This window comes from Sebastes fasciatus, chromosome 16, assembly GCF_043250625.1.
Source record: "Sebastes fasciatus isolate fSebFas1 chromosome 16, fSebFas1.pri, whole genome shotgun sequence".
Taxonomy (NCBI): domain Eukaryota; kingdom Metazoa; phylum Chordata; class Actinopteri; order Perciformes; family Sebastidae; genus Sebastes; species Sebastes fasciatus.
This window is the reverse complement of record NC_133810.1, coordinates 5,983,914-6,003,755: the sequence shown is the minus strand read 5'-3', so window position 1 is coordinate 6,003,755 and position 19,842 is coordinate 5,983,914. Positions and strand designations below refer to the sequence as shown.

At 40.8% G+C, this 19,842-nt stretch overlaps 1 protein-coding gene across 16 annotated transcripts; it reads right to left on the bottom strand.

Moving 5' to 3' along the window:
* Positions 1-318: 318 nt before the first annotated feature.
* On the bottom strand, positions 319-19,170 carry emsy (EMSY transcriptional repressor, BRCA2 interacting). 16 transcript variants are annotated; one of them, XM_074610735.1, is made up of 21 exons: positions 18,942-19,170; positions 16,330-16,438; positions 16,114-16,213; positions 15,933-16,007; positions 15,372-15,547; positions 15,126-15,281; positions 14,239-14,498; positions 13,946-14,168; positions 13,535-13,753; positions 12,674-12,823; positions 12,408-12,578; positions 12,195-12,331; positions 11,963-12,001; positions 11,372-11,545; positions 6,885-7,059; positions 6,570-6,737; positions 4,978-5,157; positions 4,625-4,788; positions 2,844-3,425; positions 2,040-2,441; positions 319-1,348 (listed from the first exon to the last, which is right to left on the bottom strand). In XM_074610735.1, the coding sequence occupies exons 1-21, from the start codon at positions 18,942-18,944 to the stop codon at positions 1,166-1,168; spliced, it is 3,846 nt and encodes a 1,281-aa protein (XP_074466836.1). In that variant the 5' UTR covers positions 18,945-19,170; the 3' UTR covers positions 319-1,165. The 16 variants fall into 16 exon arrangements, with proteins under 16 accessions (XP_074466836.1, XP_074466841.1, XP_074466840.1 ...); XM_074610740.1 differs by having other exon boundaries at positions 319-1,336; XM_074610739.1 differs by having other exon boundaries at positions 4,978-5,145.
* Positions 19,171-19,842: the final 672 nt, after the last annotated feature.

Below are 19,842 nucleotides of genomic sequence, written 5' to 3'. Positions count from 1 at the left end.
TACTTTTTTTCTTTAAAAATGACTCATAAACTAATAATTAAATTAATTAATTGTTGCAATTCTACAATATTTGTATATTCATAAATTCTGGATTTGGATGGAAAGGGAGTAAACGTATTTTTAAGATATTTTAACTACGTAATTTAACTTTTTTGGTGGAAAAATATCAGACAAATTATTATTCAAAGCAGTTTTTATAAACACAAAAATGTATTGTTGTGATGAACACAGCATTAACACTGTTTATCCCTCATTTTGTCTTTCTACATCCGTAATCTAATTTTGTTTGCAACCAATAAAACTGTATAAACGGACGTGTTCTACTCAGCGGATTTATTGTGCAGATTAAATGATTTTTTCCTCAACTAGTCATCTGGTTTGAAAAGGTATAAAAGAAATGCATAGTTTAAAACACACTATGCAGAAGCAAATGCATACTTGGTGAAACTCTCACTGCAACCTTTTAGACTCCAGAATATATTTTACAAAAAAAAAGGTACATTGCTTAATGCTTTTTTTCTTTTTTACAATGAAGAGTAACACATATGTTATCATTCCTCCAGGACTCTTCTGGTTTATGTTCCTTCCACGCAGCAATTTCAATCCGCTCCAGCTTTGTTCTCTCTCCTGAAAACTTGAATCCCATAAGTGTTATAAGAGATTTTACTGCTAAAAAGCTGCACCTCAGTCAAAAAAAAATACTGCTCATCTGGTGGTAAAACCGTCGAGGTCATCAAAAGAAGATGTCCATCAACGGCAGAGTCGCTTTGTACAAACATCGAGGAACATATTTGAAATACTCTGGACACTGCAGTGGTTTGATCCGGCTGTATGTTTCTGAAATGACGTCCAATGGCACAAGGCACGGTGCCAAAAACTTCCAAATAATCAATTTCATGGACGTGTAGCTGTCCTGGAGTTTGTTTGGAGAGGCTGCTTTCCAACTGTCTGGGGCCGCACTAAAACGAATCCTTTCACCTCGCTCCCACATTTTACATCCAGCGTGCCTCACTGCCAATAAAAAACACATGTGCCTTTAGTTGTGGTGAGGAAAAAAAAAGAAGTTATTATGAACAAACTAATATTTGACACAAAAACAGAAAGCATTTTTGCTCTTTCACTATAAAAAAAACAGCCAGAAAGTCTTTGTCCACTTGGTCTGTGTCTATGGTTGGTCAGGAGGACTGGCTGCCGTGGCCTCGTCGTTGCTGCTGTCCACCTCCTGCTCCATGGGGCTGTCCTCCTCCAGCTGCTGGCTGGTGTAGTTGGTGATCTCCAGGAAGCCGCTGGGCTCCACCACCACGTTGGACTGGCTGGAGTCCGGCAGGATGGAGTACTGAGGAATCACCTGCATGCGTTAGTCACATTTGGGTTTCAGTCAATTTCCAGTAACAAAATGTAAAAAATAAACTAATACATTTTATTCACGATTGTCTATAGTTGATCGCGACTAATCGCAAATGAATCACACATTTTTTATCTGTTCAAAATGTTCCTTTAAAAGGGAGATTTGTCAAGTATTTAATACTATTATCAACATGGAAGTGGACAAATATGCTGCTTTATGCAAATATATGTATATATTTATTATTGGAAATCAATTAACAACACAAAACAATGACAGATATTGATCCAGAAACCCTCACAGGTACTGCATTTAGCATAAAAAACATGCTCCAATCATAACATGGCAAACTGCAGCCCAACAGGCAACAACAGCTGTCAGTGTGCTGACTTGACTATGACTTGCCCCAAACTGCATGTGATTATCATAAAGTGGGCATGTCTGTAAAGGGGAGACTCGTTGGTACCCATAGAACCCATTTACATTCACTGATCTTGAGGTCAGAGGTCAAGGGACCCCTTTGAAAATGGCCATGACAGTTTTTCCTAGCCAAATTTGGAGCATTGTTTTGCCTCCTTCGCGACTGACTTATAAAATGTTTTAATAAAGAGGTTAATATGTGACAGACATACTGTCTGTTTTGCGAGCTCTGTGGTGATTCATTACATACATCGTTATGTGATAAATATCTCACCTCAATGACCTCCAGGTCCTCTTTGCTCCTCTGTGCTGTGAGGCCCTGCATGCAGCTGAACTGGGGCTTTGTGTGGGAGTGGTGCATGGAGGCCCCAGAGCTGCTGATGAACTGGCCCGAGTCCAGTGTGCCTGACACGGCCTGGACCTCCATGGCTTTCCCCAGAGGGCCGCAGTCGCTGGAGGAATCCACCACCATGGGCTCCGTGCTCGGATCGATCTCCGCCTCCATCATGGAGATCTTCAGGATGTCCGACACCGAGGGCTTGTCTCCCGAGGGCCTGGAGCTGGACTCGGGGATCAGTTTGGCGGTGGCCTCGCCGCTGCTGAAGACCTGCGATGAATGGTGGGAGCTGCCGAAGGTGATCTTGGTGACGGTGGCGCTCTGTGTGATGATTGGCTGCTGTGGTGGAAGATACATGAATGAGAAAAACACAGCTATAATACCGTCATTTTTAATAATTAGTGAGGCTGAAAGTTATGTGTTTGATATTTTGTCCGACCAACTGTCACAACTTCAATCACAAATCAGAGAAGAGCAGCAGCTGCAGCCGGCGTTAATACAACTATAAATCAGTTTATCTGTGAACTGTTCAAGGTAAGCCTGACAAATGTTTTGTTGTATTTGACAAAGAAGGTAGGAAAACTCCCGCCTCAAGACAAACCCGCTAAGACGAGTGACAGAAGTTGGGCCAGGAATTTCTACCTCTGGGCATTTTATTTTCAAATCCAACGAGGCATTGAAGGGCGTGACTTAATGTGTCTTTGTGCTAAAAATCAAACAAACACGTGTGAAAGCGCTCACCTGGCTGGAGGCCGTCTTTTCAGTGCTGACAGGGTGGTGCGCCTGCAGTGGAGGAGGGTGGGACATGGGTGTGTGCAGGGGTCTGTGGTGGGATGTGGGTGCTTGCTGGAGCTTCGGGAGCTGCGGCGTCAACAGGGGCTTTGTTGGCGTAACCGGGGTCGTGACCTTTGGCCCGGCTTGGGCTGGTGCAGTCAGTGGTCTGTCTTTGGGGATCTGGGTTAAGGCCTGGGGTTTGGGCTGAGTCTGCTCTCGTAGTTTTGGGAGTTTCTTAGTCAGAAGAAGGGTGGAGGGGAAGGCAGCTGAGGAAGAGGAAGGCTGGCTGATTTGAGGTTTGCTGTGCAGTTGTGGCGGTAGCTGGATGGAGGAGGAGGTGGAGATGGTGGTGGAGGTGTGCCGGCTCTGCTCGGCCTCTGCCTGGCTCGATGGAGGCGGCTGAGCGGCTGCAGAGTGGACGGTTTGCTTCATGGCGTCTGTAGCTGTTTGGCTGGAGCGGTAAAACAAGCCTGTTTGGGGGTCCAAGGTGTCGCCTTCCAGCTCGCCCACCTCTAACACGGTCTCCGTTTTACCATGGCTGTCAGAGGGCTGAAACACAGACACAAAGAAGGTTACTGAGGGATGATATCAAGAGAATGACACTTTACTTATCCCCATGGAGCTAACAGGGGCCAGTGCAGAGGCAGCAATACAACATGAAATGGTATTAAGATGATACACAAGCAGTTAAAGTAGTCAATGTTGAGGTACATTTCCTGTCCTAGGGGGCCAGTATTACCGATGCTTAATGTTGCAGTTTAATATTTATATCCATCTTTTAATATGCAATATGAATAAGAGTGATAACATTATATGTTTTGGTGAAATGCTGCAGGTTTCTTTTCTGAAATGCCAATTAATTAGATTGGAGAAAAACAGAAACGATGGTATCACATTCATATATAGCACTAAATTATGTTAAAAGGTCATTTCACCCAACTTCTGTTTTTTTTTTTAAAGGGTCATTTACAGAAAATGTATAAGTTTGAGGTAATAAATAGGGGGGGAAATCGTGCATAAATAAATAAATACATACAATTTGATAATATTATAATAATAATAATAATAAATAAAAGAATTCAAGTTCCAAATAAATAAAAAATAAATGTAAAAAATAAATAAATAAAAAGGGAAATTAAATAGAAGACTAGATAAGGGAAGTAATACAAGGGTAAATAAATAAAGAATAATTAAAACAGAAATATAAATTGATGTCACATTTTATCAATTGATTAATGGCTACATTTATTTTTAATATTTTTTTTATTTATCGAGTCATTTATTTATTCATTTTCATTCCGTCCATCTATTTCACCCAAATGTCTTGCTTTAGCTGTAGTCCACAGACATTTCCACTCACATGTTCACATTGAAACTGCAGTACTTTCTGCAAGGAAATAGTTCCTAAAACTATTTACAGCGTGCTCTGGGTTATCCAGAGTGGTTTGTGGTGCTCACAGAATTTTTAAAAGTCATTTTTCAAGGTTGTGATCACCACAAACAAAACTCCAGTCACCTCCATTGTATTGACGTCCGGGAACATGAATCCAAAAACTATTTGCCTGGTTAAATACCACTAATGATAAGTCATAAAACGTTTTATACTTGGGTGAACTGGCCACTTAAACCAGAATATTTGTTATGTCATGTATTCTACTGTATTTCTTCACTTATTGGCCAATGCGTCTGTCCACTTCAAATCCACTTTAGTTTCTGTATATACAAGAGTATCAGACCAGCGTCCTCACCATGTGGATGACGTGTGAAGCTGCGCCCGCTGAGGACACGGTAGCGGCCGGTTTGGTTACCACGGTAACCTGGCTGATTTTGTAAGGCTTCCCCAGCTGCTGGCTGGAGGACATGACCACGTTATCGTCCTCCGAGGGCACGACCACTCTGCTGATGACTTTACCTGGCAGGGGGAATCGCAGTCGTTCACAATGAGTACATTTGGTACTTTAAATATATTTGATGCTTATACTTAAGTACTTTTACCTAGGGAACAATTTTGAAACTTGTAACAGAGTATTTCTACACTGTGGTATTGCTTTCTGTCACTACTGATATATTTCATACAATACGTCACGAAGCGGAGGCGTACCTGCTGTGACGTACTCGGTGCTGGGTTCAGCCTCTGAGGTGGAGGGCCTGGGGGACTCCGGGCTGGGCTTCTTCTCCTGGGCCAGCTGGATGGGCACGGCCATCTGGCTCAGGTCGATGGTGTGCTGTCTGGGTTTGGACTCGGCCTTCTCCTTCACTGCCGAGAGGGCTTTAGCAAAGGCTTAATAAGTGAGTGACAACAATAGTAGTGTTAGATCAGAGCAGCAGAGCGGTAAGAATGACATGACTGTTGTTGTACTGATGGAATTAGTGTTGTGGAAACATAACAGATTATTGAATTGAACATGTTAACATGAAGGAAATGTTAAGGTTGTTTTAAAGGGCGGGTCCATCTTCGTTCTTTTCCGTTGGGTTACCAAAGTAAGCTAATCAATAAGGTTATGATTAATGGAAACACTAGCACTAGCTGAGTCAACGTGAGCTGTTCTAAGTTTGGAAATAACTGAAAGACTACTCGCATGTTCTGTGAGGTCAAATTAGTATTTTTTGTGAATGGAGTCTGGTGAAGAGAGCGATATAACGGCTTCAGTAACCCGTCAGAAAGGGCGAGGCAAAGCGGCTGTGGACGGGAGTAGCAGAAAAACGTATTTTAAAAAATCCAATTTAAGTGTACGCTATATTTAGAATATTTTCACCGCTTTACCTCGCCATCAGACAGCCCTTTCTGACAACGAATTGAAGCTGTTATATTGCCGTCTTCAAAGCCACCAGACTCCATTCACAAAAACAGTAATTTTACCTCTCAGCACACAGGAGTTGCTGATCTACCGCTGCATCGATCGGTTAGTTAGTTTGTGTTATTGTGAGACTTTCGGATCCGAACTAAGCTAACCAATCTAAAGTTACTGTATGTAACGTTAATACACTGACTATTAGGATGTATATATACTGCACATGTAGCAGCGTCATCATGCAGAAACCTACGTCAGGTCACGTTGAAAAAGTTTTTAGAAGGGCTTGAAGGGAAAATTTGAATGTTTCGATTTGAATACATAAGAAACACCCCTGGGAAGATACAGAATGATATAGAAACCTCAACAAAAAAAGAAAGAATGGACCCGCCCTTTAAGCGTCACCTAGAAATCACAAGGTGTTTTTAAGGTAATAGACACTAGGCAGTAAATCTGTCAATAAGTGGATCTTTTAGGAATGTTTTGGGAGTGTCACGGGAAGTTCTTGTGTACGACTCTGCATAAAAGTTGTTCCCATACGTCAAATCTTCCGTGGGAATCTGTATCTTTCCCGTCTACTCATCAACCCAGTTCCACAGGTTTGTAGCCCAATGCGCTTATTGTGAGAGCAAAGCCTCAGGCGAAAAACATAACTAGTCCGGGCCGCTGGCATTTTGGACTTTTTTTTCTTTATTGGAAGCTCCCGAAAGGTCACTAACATTCGTTTGTTGGTAGGCTTTCAATAAAAGATTAAACCTGCGTTGCTAAAACTGTCAGAGCAAAAGGTGGTGATTGTTTCACTTCTGTAGTCAGCATGTGTACAGTTGATACACCCCCCCCTCCCCTCCGTCCCATATTTTCCAGCTTACGTCTACAGCCTTTCCGTGACATAAAGGCTCACCTGTTGTCTGTTGTAGCTCCAGCAGGGCTTTGATGGTGGAGGTGGCAGACTGGGATTCCCCACCAGACACCTCCTGGTAGATAATAGTGGGGCTGGACTCTATGGATACTTCCTGCTCTGTCCAATCCTGCTCTCTGGAGGACACCAGGTGCACTACAGGGTGAGGCTCTGAGGACGAACGGAAACAATGTGGGACAAGTTTAAACTTTTAACGACAAATGCATCGGGTTATTTTCACATTAAACTCCTGCCTAATGTTCCCATGTTAGATTCATCTGACCTTATCTCTTGTCTCTATGGAAAAGGGAAGTATACCTTGAGCGCTGCTATGGGAGGACTCGTCTTCCTTCGTGGACCCGTCCTGTCCCGAGGCTTGACCCTGCATGATTTCCGCAGAGCGGGTCACCTGCTGCAGCGCCTCGGTGACCAGCTGCCTGGTGTGCTCGCTCACCACCGCCGTCTGGAATACTGGCTTAGGTTTGATGAGAACCTGGAAGGAAACCAAAGGAAACAAACAGAGTTGTTCTGTAAAGCAGCGGTAAAATATTATTGCTGATGTTTGGTTTTGCATTCTCACTTCCACCACTCCGTCACTTCTCTGCTCTCTTGCTAACTAGTTTTCACACATCGCAGCAGGCGGTTTTACAGATGACTCAGGTTGGTGGGAGGCAAGTCTTGTGCGATCTGCTTGTCGTAGCTGGTAATTTATTGGGTACTAGTGTAGTGCCCGTTTGTGGTGTGTCCAATTGGAACGGGCTGATTGCTTGGCTCCCAGCAGCCTCCCGTTATGGCTGCTTGCAGCGTTGTCGGGGGCTCGTGCCCGTTCATAGAGGTCTGATTGTTTTGCCCCAAGGAAGTGCTGCTTGCATCAGTGTCAGTAATTGCTCGGTGCTCGTTGACTCCAGGGCAGTGAAGAAGAGTTCGGTTGTAACTACAGCTGCAATGATTAATCGATTACTTCAGCATCACCGGCTGGACGAGTTTGTCCGCCTTCGCTTGCGAGGCGTCTCGTGACAGTAAACTGAATTATCTTTGAGTTGTGGACGAAACAAGACATTTGAGGACGTCATCTTTGGCTTTGAGAAACACTGATCGACATTTTATAAACCAAACAACTAATCGATTAATCGAGAAAATGATCAACAGATTAATCGACAATGAAAATAATCGTTAGATGCAGCTTCACAGCTGTATTTAAATTAGCTGAGCAACTCCACAATCTTTCGACATATCCTGTGGAGACTACAGAAATACCCCCCTGTGGTACAAATACCCCTGGTTGGAAATTACTGTGACAAAGTAGATGGTAGAGTTTACATATATGATATTAATACAGGTTTCCTTTTCGTGATCGTGAATGTCGATAACTTAAGTCATGTTTCCGTCTGCTTTGCTATATCTTCAGTCAAAAAAGTTTTGGTGCCATTGTCGTCACTGGAAAGTGTTTTATATCTTTTAACACTGAAAAATGTGACGTGATTTTCTGGTTTGTTGTTGCCGTTTTGGCAGATGTAGCTTGTGGTTCCGCTGAAACTGCACAGCGGACCGTCACTGTGGGTGTTGAATACAGTACGTACCATATATGTATACTGTACCGCAGAGCCGGCTGACTCACTGACCTCAATTTCCCCATGATGACTAAAAACAGAAAGTGACTCCGGGCTATATTTAGACTTATGAGTTTGATATTGAAAGTATGACATACTAAAATCAGCAGAATCTTGTTGCAGTAATTAAATATATTTCTTTATGATAAGATACGAAAATACATTTTTATAGATACTATTTTCCTTCATGTGTATGAAAGTATTTAAAAACACCTGGAAACTAGCATGATGGGATTTACCCTCTCAGAATATATTCTGACACCTGTGTGTTAAAATCAAATACCCCCAAAAGACTTAGAAAGTAATATTAGGGCAGTTAATCGTCCCGTTAGTTCTCACTTCTCACTTCTCACTGGACTTCTTTCTAAGTCACTTGATAAACTTTCAAATCCCAAATTAGGCATTCTTGGTACTCGTCAGAAATATATGACTTTACAGAACTAATCCTGTTTTGTCTTAAAACTTTTTAAATGAAAAATCCCCAGGAACTGAAAAAACACACCTACATTTACAGTTTCATTGTACAGGCTGATTAACAACTCTCATGTGAACATGTCCAAGCAATCCATTCTCTCATCGCTGCCTCTTAAAGTAACAAAGCCATCACAGTTATTACAACTGGACACACAGAGACACACTGCAGCACTGGTTCCCAACCCTTTTCTATCATTGAGTAAACTGACGACCCCTGAATAAGTGACATATTTTATGGATATTTCATATTATATTGAATGCCTAACAATAACAGTACAGAACAACTGATAAACTGTACATTTAACCTAAATAATGAACACAATGACTGAGGGAACTTTGTGTAAAACGAGCCATTTGGATGAATTTTGAGCCGATTATTTCCTGTGATTATTGCATCAACAATGACTTTTCCTGATATTTTTAGGAACTTTTAATACAATTCTCTGTATTATTTGTTTATATATTAAATAATAATCCAAACTTTAACAATTTAATTTAGTTTTCTTCACAGAAATGAATGAAATGCTGAGATATAGGCCAAAAATAAGGCCTTAAGGCCCTGACACACCAAGCTGACGGTTGGCCGTCGGACAGTTTGTGGCCGTTGGTGAGCCTCGGTCGGCCTAGTTTTTGCGGTGTGTCCTGCACCGTCGGCTCTAGTCTGCCCGTGTCAGAGGTTTTTTGCCCAATTCAGGATGTTGAATCGGCTGCGCTGGCCGTTGGTGAGAGAGATCACCCTGATTGGCGGTTCAGCTTAAACGAATCAGTGCACGAGAAGAGAAACGGACGTGAGGAAAGCAAGCCAACGAGTAAAGTCAAGAGGACACACACACAGAAGGCTCTTCTCATTTTTCATCTTCATCTCATCTGATCGTTCCAACACATGGATATTTTCACAGCGACATCTGGAATGAAGCTAAGTGGTGAGTGAGAGTCGTGTGAAAATGGTCAGCAAACGCCGCTCTGTTTCATGTACGCATCAAAACAACGGCTTGTATATCCGCAGTCCTCGGTCTGCCGGTTTCCCTTTTTTGAATGAGGAATACAGACTACCGCCGCCTGCTGGTGTGGAGAGTTATTTCCTCTCACGTAGGCGCAGAACGTACGTGTTAACTGGCCGTCGGCTTGAGTCTTTGTGGTGTGTTCAAGTACAACTTGTTGGCCAAGACAAAGGCGACGTGACAGTCGGCCTTCATCGCTGCTAGTTCTTGATGTCGGTTTGGTGTGTCTGGGCCTTTAGACCCCTTCAAATCTAGATGGCCTCATGACTCCATGTAAAGCTTTGGCGACCCCTAGTGGGGGTCTGGATCCCCAGGTTGGGAACCAGTGAGCTGTACTATTGATTTGGTTTTTCCCGTTTTGGCTCAGCCGTTCTCATCGGTGTTGTTTTAATCCAAAAAGCTCTGATAAACCCACTGTACACTAGCCCTTGTTCCACTGCTCGCAAGTGGTCAAAGAAAATCAATTAATGCAGGTTTAATGTAATGGGTCAGAAACATGATCCTGTTACAGGAGACAAACGCTTTAGCCTGCAGCTGTTTGACCTGAAAGAGCAGCAGACTAGTTGTCAGTCTGCCAGCCAGGCTCATTGATAACATTTAGTTCACGTCTCATTTCTTTCCCTGAACGGGGGAAGTAAATGGAGGAAGAGGAAAGGTCAGTGTCAAAGCCCCGGTATACATCTGTCAGCCTAAAATACGAGGGGATTTTTTCTCTTCTGTTTAAACTGATGCTTCTTGAGAAGACCAAAATGAGCAAAGACAAAGAAACCTTTTGTCTTATTTTGGCATTTTTCCTACAAATGACGTAAACATGTACAGCAGACATTACACTTGTGGTTACATGATGTCAGTCAGTAGGTCATAAGAATATCCACTTGATGTCAGTCATATGATACCCTACCTAGATCCCTCATTTGCATAATGAGGCAGAAATGCATAAAGAAATATAAAAAGAAACGTATAAAGAAATGTATAACGAGAAGAATGCATAAATAAATAAGTTCGGGGAAATAAGTAAGGGGTGAAATGCAAAGGGAAAATCGTGCATAAATAAATAAATAAATGCATAAATACATACATTTAAAAATAAGATATTAAATAAATTAAAAATAAGATATATTATAAATTAAAAATTTATATATAATAACGAAAAAATCATAAATAAATACATTTAAAAAATAATAAAAAGTAAATACATAAAAAATAAAAGGGAAAATTAAACAAAAGTAAATAAATAAGGGGATTAATACAAATAAATAAATAAAGAAGCAAATTAAAACAGAAATATTGATTTATGTCACATTTGATCAAATAATAATTATAATTATTTAATTATTATTTATTTATTTTTAATATTTTTGCTATGTTTAATGACATATCTATTAATTTATCTAGTCATTTATTTATTTATTCATATATTTTTGGTAGATTCCGTCCTCCATACAGATGTGGTGACTTGAGGTCAGTCAGTAGGTCATATGAATATGAATATCCACTTGATGTTAGTCATATGATAACCTCATGGGCCTGTGGTTAACCAGGATCTAATGATGATTTTAAGTTCAAACCTCATGAGTAGAAAATTCCCTCAGTGGTAAATGGAATATTCCAGAGCTGTAGATTGTTGGGAAACACTAACAATTCAAAGGTTGTCAGGGACTGTTTTTATAAAGAAGTGTACAAAGAAAGAGAACCGTTTGATAAGCTGGCGGTGCCTCACCTGGGTCTTGCCCTGCTGGCCGTAGACGATCTTGGTTGGGATGATCTTGGTGGCGGTGGCCTGGGATACAGAGCTCATGCCTTTGGGCTGGGTGACGATCATCTTGGTGATGGGTCTGGAGGCGGTGATGATCGCCGGTTTGGTCCCCTGAACAGCCTGCAGGCCTTTCTCCCCCTGAAGCATACACAACAACACATTATTTATTACAACATATCCGACTACAAACAGCAGCAGCACGGGAGGAAACCCCAGTAATGTACTGTAGACACTGTCAACTTAATATACTCATGTGCAACAAAGTCACTATATCATTTAAGACATAAGAAACATAATTTAAAGCAAAAGTTTTACATTTTGACAGAGCCATGATAGCTGTTTCCCCCCGCCGTTTCCAGCTAAGCTAATATTTCGCAAACAAATATGAGTGATATCAATCTGAACATATTAAATCTCCACTACAAAACTCATAAGAATATTTCCAAAAATGACAAACTATTCCTTTTAAAAACACAAATGCAACTTTTTACTGTATTTAACACATTTTAAAACCTTGAATTCAGTAGATTTAATATAATAGAATGTTTAAAGAACCTTTATGTAGGATGTGAAGGTTTCTAACTTTGGAGACACCTATTGGTTGTATCAAAAAAGACAGGGTCAAACAAACATTTATGCCATCAGAATTATTTGAAAGGTTATTTAGTTTATTAATGACAATTTTCACTATTAATCTGATTATTTTCTCAATTAATTGATTAATCGTTTGGTCTGTAAAGTCCCCATGGTGCATGGTGCTTAAACCATAGAGTGGTGTTTCACTCACCCCAGCATTTAAAAGAGTGGTGACCACATTCTTCCCAGGTAGTCCTTGGATGGTCGCTCCTTTTCCTGTGGTCTTCTGAACCACTATGACGTTTGGCTTGGAGGTCATGGGGATGGTGGTGATCTTGGTCGTTGTGCCTGTTGCAGAGAGAAGACAGTATTTTACGAAAACTGCACAAATCACAGCAGTATTGATCTCGACTCGTTGACTCACCGGAGACGATGTTACTGCTGATGATCTTCCCACCCAGAGTGGCCAGAGACTTGGGCACCACGGTGATGATGCTGCCGCTGGTGGTCTTGACGTAGGTGGTCCCACTGGAGGCTGATATTCTGGCGCCGAGGCTGGGGCTGACAGTCGGTCTGGTATAGGTGGACTGGGTAGCTGCATGCAAAAATATAGTGTTGCTATTCAGTAACTATGCCTGGCTAACAAACATCAGTACTTGTGTGGAGTACAGGTGATTTTGCACCACTCACCTGTGGACTGAGTGACCAGTTTGGTGGTCATGATGGCTCCGTTGCTACTGACGACCATGATGGGGGACGAGGTGCTGCTGGACAAACCCACTTGTGAAGGTTTGGGCAGGATTTTGCTGGGCTGAACCTGCTGAGTGATTATCTTCACCCCTGGTAACGCACACAAAGAATATATTGACTCAGTACAAAGAAAAAAAATATATTCTGCAACCATAGAAACAGAATAGGAGTAGAATGGACGTTGGACTGTATTCCATGGTCATTTGACTCATACTAAAGAAACAAAAAGCGATTGCGTTTAGTTGTTATGGTGGCAGCAAGTTATTTCTAAGGCTGCAACATAATCACATAAAGTTATTTCCTGGAACAACTCCGTTTAGAAAGAAAGGTGTTTTAAAAAAGACCGTTGAGGGTCCCTGGTGGTCTTAATGTTCAAGAAATGGTTTATGAAAATGATTTTTTAAAACAAAAAAATAATATAAAACAAACTCACTTTGCCAAAAAGCCTCCGAATCCCAACATATTTCTGCTTACTCCTTAGCAAATTCACAAATTCTCTCATTTTTAACTATTATTTTAAATCTATAAATATAAAGCCAAAACTCCCAGAGAAGTAAAATGATATTAAAAAAAATAGAAATATAAAAAATAGTAAAAAAAAAGAAAGAAAGAAAGAGATAAAGAAAGATAAAGGAGAAAAAAGTGATAAAAAAAAGTAAAGAAAGACCAAAAAGAAATAAATAAATACAAAGAAAGACCAAAATGAAGAAAAAAAAGATAGAAGGAGATAAAGACAGAGAAAGAAATAAAGAAAAAGAGAGACACAACAAAAGAAAAAGATGAAGAAAGAAAGCATCTTACCGGACTCTTGTTTGATCTGGATGGTGGGCTTGGAGCCCGGCGAGGTGCTGGTGGTCTGGGTCTGGCTCACACTACAGACTCCCATAGAGGAGCTCTGCTGCAGCTGTTTGGGGGACTGCTGTTTGGGGAACTGGGCCATGATCTGAGCTGGAGACCCCACCATGGTCTTAGGTGAAGGAAGTCTGGCTGAAGCCACCTTCACTCCAGCTGAAGTAGCACCTGCAGCAGTGAACACCGTACTGTTACGTTAACACAGCTAGCTGCTCAGACAGTTTAGTACCATTAATACAGCTTTCAATGTGAGACGCAATAACAAACGGCTGATTGGAGTCTGAGGCTATTCCGGCGATGTTAAAACGTTCCATATAAGGTTCACGTTGCTTGTGTTGGTGCAGAGGAAGAAGGACCTACATGTTGTTGACATGACCACTGAAGGAGCCGAGGGGACCACCGTGGTCACTGCGACGGTGTTGGCGGGGCTGGCGCTGGCTGGGAAGACCACCGTCTGTTTCTGGCTGGACGCCGTCAGCATGGAGGTGGAGACCAGCTTGGACAGAGCGGCGTTGTGAGCGTGAGACTTGGACAGGATGTTGGGCACAAAGTTGGAGCTGGGCGAAGTCGTCACGATGATCACCTGAAGAGAAGACGAGACATTTAAAACTCGAGTATTGTGTAGAGAGTCGTGTGGAACAAGCATCGCTCACCTTCTGCGTGGTGGTGTTGGTGGTCTGGATGGTGGGCTTGGTGAAGGTGATCTTGACGGGGGACAGGTGGGGCGGCAGCGAGTTGGCGATGCTCTGCATGATGTTGCTCATCTTGGGGCTGCCGCTCACCGGCACCGTGATGCTCTTGGATATCGGTGGGGACACCTTGGTAATCTCCTTCAGCATCACCGGCGACGAGCTGGACGAGTTTGTCCGCCTTCGCTTGCGAGGCTTCTCGTCCTCGTCGGAACAGCTCACGCCTGCGAGGGAAATGGAGGACGGAAATTCAGGATATCGTATTTGGTTGTTTGTGAAATTCAAACTGAGAATAACTAATAGTGGCAAAGTCTATAGATATATAAGTCTATAGAGTAAAATCAAAGGTAAACACTGAATATTTTTAAACATCTCCACTGTAAAATCCTGATTTGCAAGTTCCTACTCAGCTCCATCAATCAGGAAATCTCATAAATGCAACTGTAAGATGAAAATAAAATATAATTCTCTTCAGTGTTAATAATATGCAGACACATTTCTCATTCCCTTCCTGACTCAGCCTGTTGGACTCTGCTCATACCAGCTGTTAAACGTGCATGCACATATTGGCAGCAGATGCTTGTGGAATTGTCAAATTGAATCCAACAGATCCAACGAGACGACGTGTTTAGGAAATTTAAATCCCAGCCAGTATAACGTCTGCGTTGTGAGGAGAATTTCTGAATCATTTGTCCTGCGGCAAAACCTGAGCCATTTGTTCTGTATTTGCTTGACACAAGAATGATGTTAATGATTTATAAACAAGTCTTGTAGCGCCCCCTGTAGGCTGATCAGTACATTTGTTAAAATGCCTGAGCAGAGCAGAAGTCTAAATTGATTTGATGACTCACTTTTCACATAGACGGTGCTCCCGCTGGGCAGAACCACCACGTTGGATGAAGGACTGGGTGGTCGTGGTGATTTCACAGTTGCTCCTATGGTGCCGCTGGTCGCCGTGGCGCTGGTAGGGGTGCCGGTGGTGCTTGTGTAGGAGTAACATACAACCACTGTAGGGAGGAAATTAAACATGTCATTCAACGTCTAATCTGTTTCACAACAACCTTAGTCGAATACTAAGTGATCCTGGGCTGGCCCACCTTCTTTGTTTCCTGTTTCAGCTGGCAACAGAAGAGAGGCATTCTGATTGGCTGTGGCGCTGGCCACCGCATTAGCAGTCACAGTAAAGGCTGTTTGAGGGACCAGCCTCGGCATCAAGGGGACAAGCCGACGTCCTTCAATGGACCATTCGGACGAGCTGTTAGGACCGGACATACTGAAAAAGATGTCAATTATCATTCAGTAATTTGACATTAGTTTTTAAGGGCACTTTCACAAGTCATAGTCCGTTTGTCTAGTCCGAATCAGAGTGAAATTGATACTTTTGGTTGGTTTTCTATTTAGTTTTGTTCAGTTTCACAGTGCACAAATTAAAGCGGACCAAGTATAAAACTATGTTGCTGAGGGGCGTGTATGAAGGAGTGAATTTATCTTTTTCGTCTCGAGATCTGCCACTTCTATTGAGGGAATCGTGGACTTTGATATATTGCTGTCAAAGTTTTTTCACTTTGACTCGTCACTGATCTACTGTGCACATGATTCCCTTCTCCTAGCCATGCACATGACGAGTGACACTCCTACATGGCCGGTCATACACTTACTGATATGCAATAGTGGTGAGGCGTTCATCATTGACAGCCCTGCGGACTTCTGCCCGATGGCGTTCTGTTGAGATACTGGGAGGACGAGGGGAAGGGTGGGTGGACAAAATGGTACAGCACGTTTAAAATGAAGCAAAGTTTGTGTGCAAAAGTTGGTTTAGAATACGTAGGAAAGAGTTACCCAAGGATTTTAGTGAGTTCTCCCAGCAGATCCTTCTTGTCCTTCGTCAGGTCTCCTTGGGCTCGCAGGGCACTGATAACCCCAGCATAAGCCTCCAGCTCTGGGAAAATTAAACAGAAATGATGTGAGTTCAATCAGATAACCTTAAATATGAACTGAAAAATGCTGTTTATAGCGATGGTCATCCAATATTTATTTTGCATCTCATGACCTTACCAAGTTTACGGAGAATTCTTTTGCACTCATCCCTGCCCAGGTCAAGGATGGTGGGCCATACCACGGGCATGGTACCAGTCAGCACTGGTTTCTCCAGCTGAATCATGGGCTGAGTGGAGAGTAAACAAAATAATGCAAGATTAGACGATATTTTAGTAGATGCTCCTACTGGGCGCTGTTTCTTTTAAAGAGCTTCAAGAGTGGAATAAACAATGTGAGCTAAATTTTGTTGTCTAAAGAGAGTTCCTTGACGCATTTTAATTAAGTGTAATCAAGTTTAATTGAATGAAATATTCCCTATAAAGAAGCTTTTCTCACAGAGGAACTGTTGGGAGTAATTACTCCGCTAATTAGCAACCCTCTGCAATCATGCAGCTTTTATGCAAAACACGGATAGAGGACAAAAGGTGGCGTGTTGAGATGTTATGTGTGGGAAGTGAAGAGCAGAGGAGGGTGCAAAACAATGAATGTTTTAGTACCGCTGCCACATACTATTGTGGGATTATGTCATCTTTGAAATGTCAGAGTTGAGGTGATTTTGATAAACTGTTACCGATGAACAAATCAGCTGCATGACTCAATTACAACGTGTGTTTATGCTCTCTACACGGCCTTTAAATTGAACGACAGTCGACAAAAACTAACTGTCCCTGTGTCTCTCTGGTAATTTGTTTCCAAACGTACTTGAATAGACCAAAAGGTTTATGTTGCTCATAAAACATTGGAAATGGTGTTTATAGTATTTATATTTATCTATATTAGAATAAGAAGTAAATGTTAAAAATGAGAGAAATAGGAGCTCAAAAAGATACTTTGAAAGCATCAATAGTGCCACAACAACCAGAGTGTAGTTAAAGTTGGTGCTCTTCTATATTTTCATACTGTCAACTAGGGCTGACCCAAATGCTTCGACCGTTGCCATGGTAATCAACCTCCAAAGCACTATTTGAATGCTACGTTTTTTTCTTTTTTTTAAATATATATATAAGTATGTAATAATGTATAAATCCCAAAATAGCCCATGAAATAAGGAATCATTAGCCATTATTCATGTTCCACATTAATTATTATTAGTTATTCTCAGACTGATATCGCTGTTTGTTATGTGTAGAGGTGCGTGTGTGGGCTGTAGAGCGGCAGCTGCGCCGTCCCGAAGCTTCAAATACCTTCGAATATTTCTCACTGAAGCTTTCGAAGCCGAAAAAAAAAGGTATTCGGGACAGCTCTACTGTCAACAAAACTGTTGGTTTTGGGCTTAACATGGAATTTGATGAAAAAAATATAGAATGTCAGCAGACTTTAAAGGGGACATATGTTAATTTCCAGGTTCATAATTGTATTTTGGGTTTCTACTAGAACATGTTTACATTCTTTAATGTTTAAAAAACATATTATTTTTCTTATGCTGTCTGCTTGAATATACCTGTATTTACACTCTGTCTGAAACGCTCCGTTTTAGTACATTTCAATGGAATTGCGTTGCTAGTCAACAGTTTGGGTCCATGCTTACTTCCTGTCAGCTGATGTAATTCACATACACTGCAACAGGAAAAAAAAACTGGGACACATTTTGAATGTTTACGTTTAAAACTGTAACGGTCTAAATTTTGTATATTTGTGACATCACAAATGGACAGAAACCCAAACGGCTTGTTTCAAATGTTGTAGAAAAACATGTATTTCTCCGTATATTGAGGGTTTTGATAGTTTAACAGTATTTATATAGCACTTAAACCTGCTTTATAATGTAAAAGACATGAAAATCTCACCTTTTTTTTTTACAATATGGGACCTTTAAAGAGATGATGCAAAACTCCATTTACAATTCCAGCAGTTTAATTCCAGCTTGTTTAAAAGGTCCCTGATGTCATTCACACACACTGCAACAGGAAATAAACTGGGACACACTTAGAATGTTTACCTTTAAAACCGTGTAATGGTCTACATGTTGTATATTTGTGACATCACAAATGGACAGAAATCCTAACGGCTTGTTTCAAACGCGCAATTTCTGAATTCGGGCTGTGTGAATTTCTCCGTATATTGAGCGTTTTGATAGTTTAACAGTATTTATATAGCACTTAAACTTGCTTTATAATAAAAAAGACATGAAAATCTCACTTTTTTTTATAATATGGGACCTTTAACTTTAACTGTTTCCAGTGAGCAGCAGCGCCCACCACTGGTTCACCTCAGTAACTACAGAAACACTGTGGGCGTACAAGGCCAAACACACACACAGAAATGGAGATTATCTTTAAATCAAATGCTTCTTAAGGAACCATTTATAAGCCGAATTTAAGAGAATAACCTAATGAAACAAACCTGTATGTTTGTTTTAACCAGGATCCACATTTAATGACACATAAAGAAATATTAGTGTGAAGAGAAAAGCTGTTTTTCTGTGTTGAACTCTGTCAACACAAAAGGGGGAAACTGTGTCTACGCTTTCATCAAATTACACCACAAAAACATGTGCAATAATGTTAAAATACATGCATACAATATCCACAGTAATGGGTGCAGACTTTGCACAGAGAACCTCTTAAAGAGTGGCATTGTATTTATGTTTAACTCGTATTAAAAGACCTTTGCAGTGATGATAATCTTACCATTCGTTAGCAGGACAACTTCAAGGCCTTTGGTTTATTCCCACATCCAAACAAACATGGCTCACTAGAAGAGGTTTGGATAAACTATAGCATCGTGTAGTTGTTCTGCATTAAACTGCGGTAGAGAAAACAGAAGTTAAACTATAATAAAGGCTCAATCTGATCAGAGATGTTTCAGTGTTTACGTTGTCTGCAGCTAGCAGCGGATAGCTTCTTCTTCGTGGGATTAATTAGGACACCGGATGCTTCTTCTTCTCTGTCGGTGCAGTGCTGCCACCTATAGGTAGATGGAGAGATGGACAACTTTATTAATGCAGCCAAATCACACATGAGAATCACAAAACAAACAAATAAAACATGTAATAATGTAATAGTATTTTAGAAAAAAAATTATATATATCTATATATATATGTGTATATATATATAGATATATATGTGTGTATATGTGTGTGTATATATATATATATATATGTGTGTATATATATATATACGTTGCTTGTAATATGTTTTCCTAATATTACGACTTTTTTTCTCGTAAAGTTATGACTTTATTCTCGTAATATTACGACTTTTTTCTCGTAAAGTTACGACTATTCTCTTAATTTTACGACTTTTTCTCGTAAAGTTATGACTTTATTCTCGTAATATTACGACTTTTTTCTCGTAATATTCTGACTTTATTCTCGTAATATGACTTTTTTTCTCGTAAAGTTATGACTTTATTCTTGTAATATTACGACTTTTTTTCTTGTAAAGTTACGACTTTATTCTCGTAATATTACGACTTTTTTCTCGTAAAGTTACGACTTTATTCTCTTAATTTTACGACTTTTTTCTCGTAAAGTTACGACTTTATTCTTGTGATTTTACGACTTTTTTCTTGTAAAGTTACTACTTTTT

Bases quoted from the DNA above. Each gene is read 5' to 3' on its own strand.
- emsy (XM_074610732.1), bottom strand. The intron at 12,824-13,534 runs GTAAGATGCTTT...GTGCGTTACCAG, and splicing joins CCAGATCAAACAAGAGTCCG to GGGTGAAGATAATCACTCAG. The intron at 12,579-12,673 runs GTGAGTGGTGCA...TTTTGCATGCAG, and splicing joins ACTGGTCACTCAGTCCACAG to CTACCCAGTCCACCTATACC.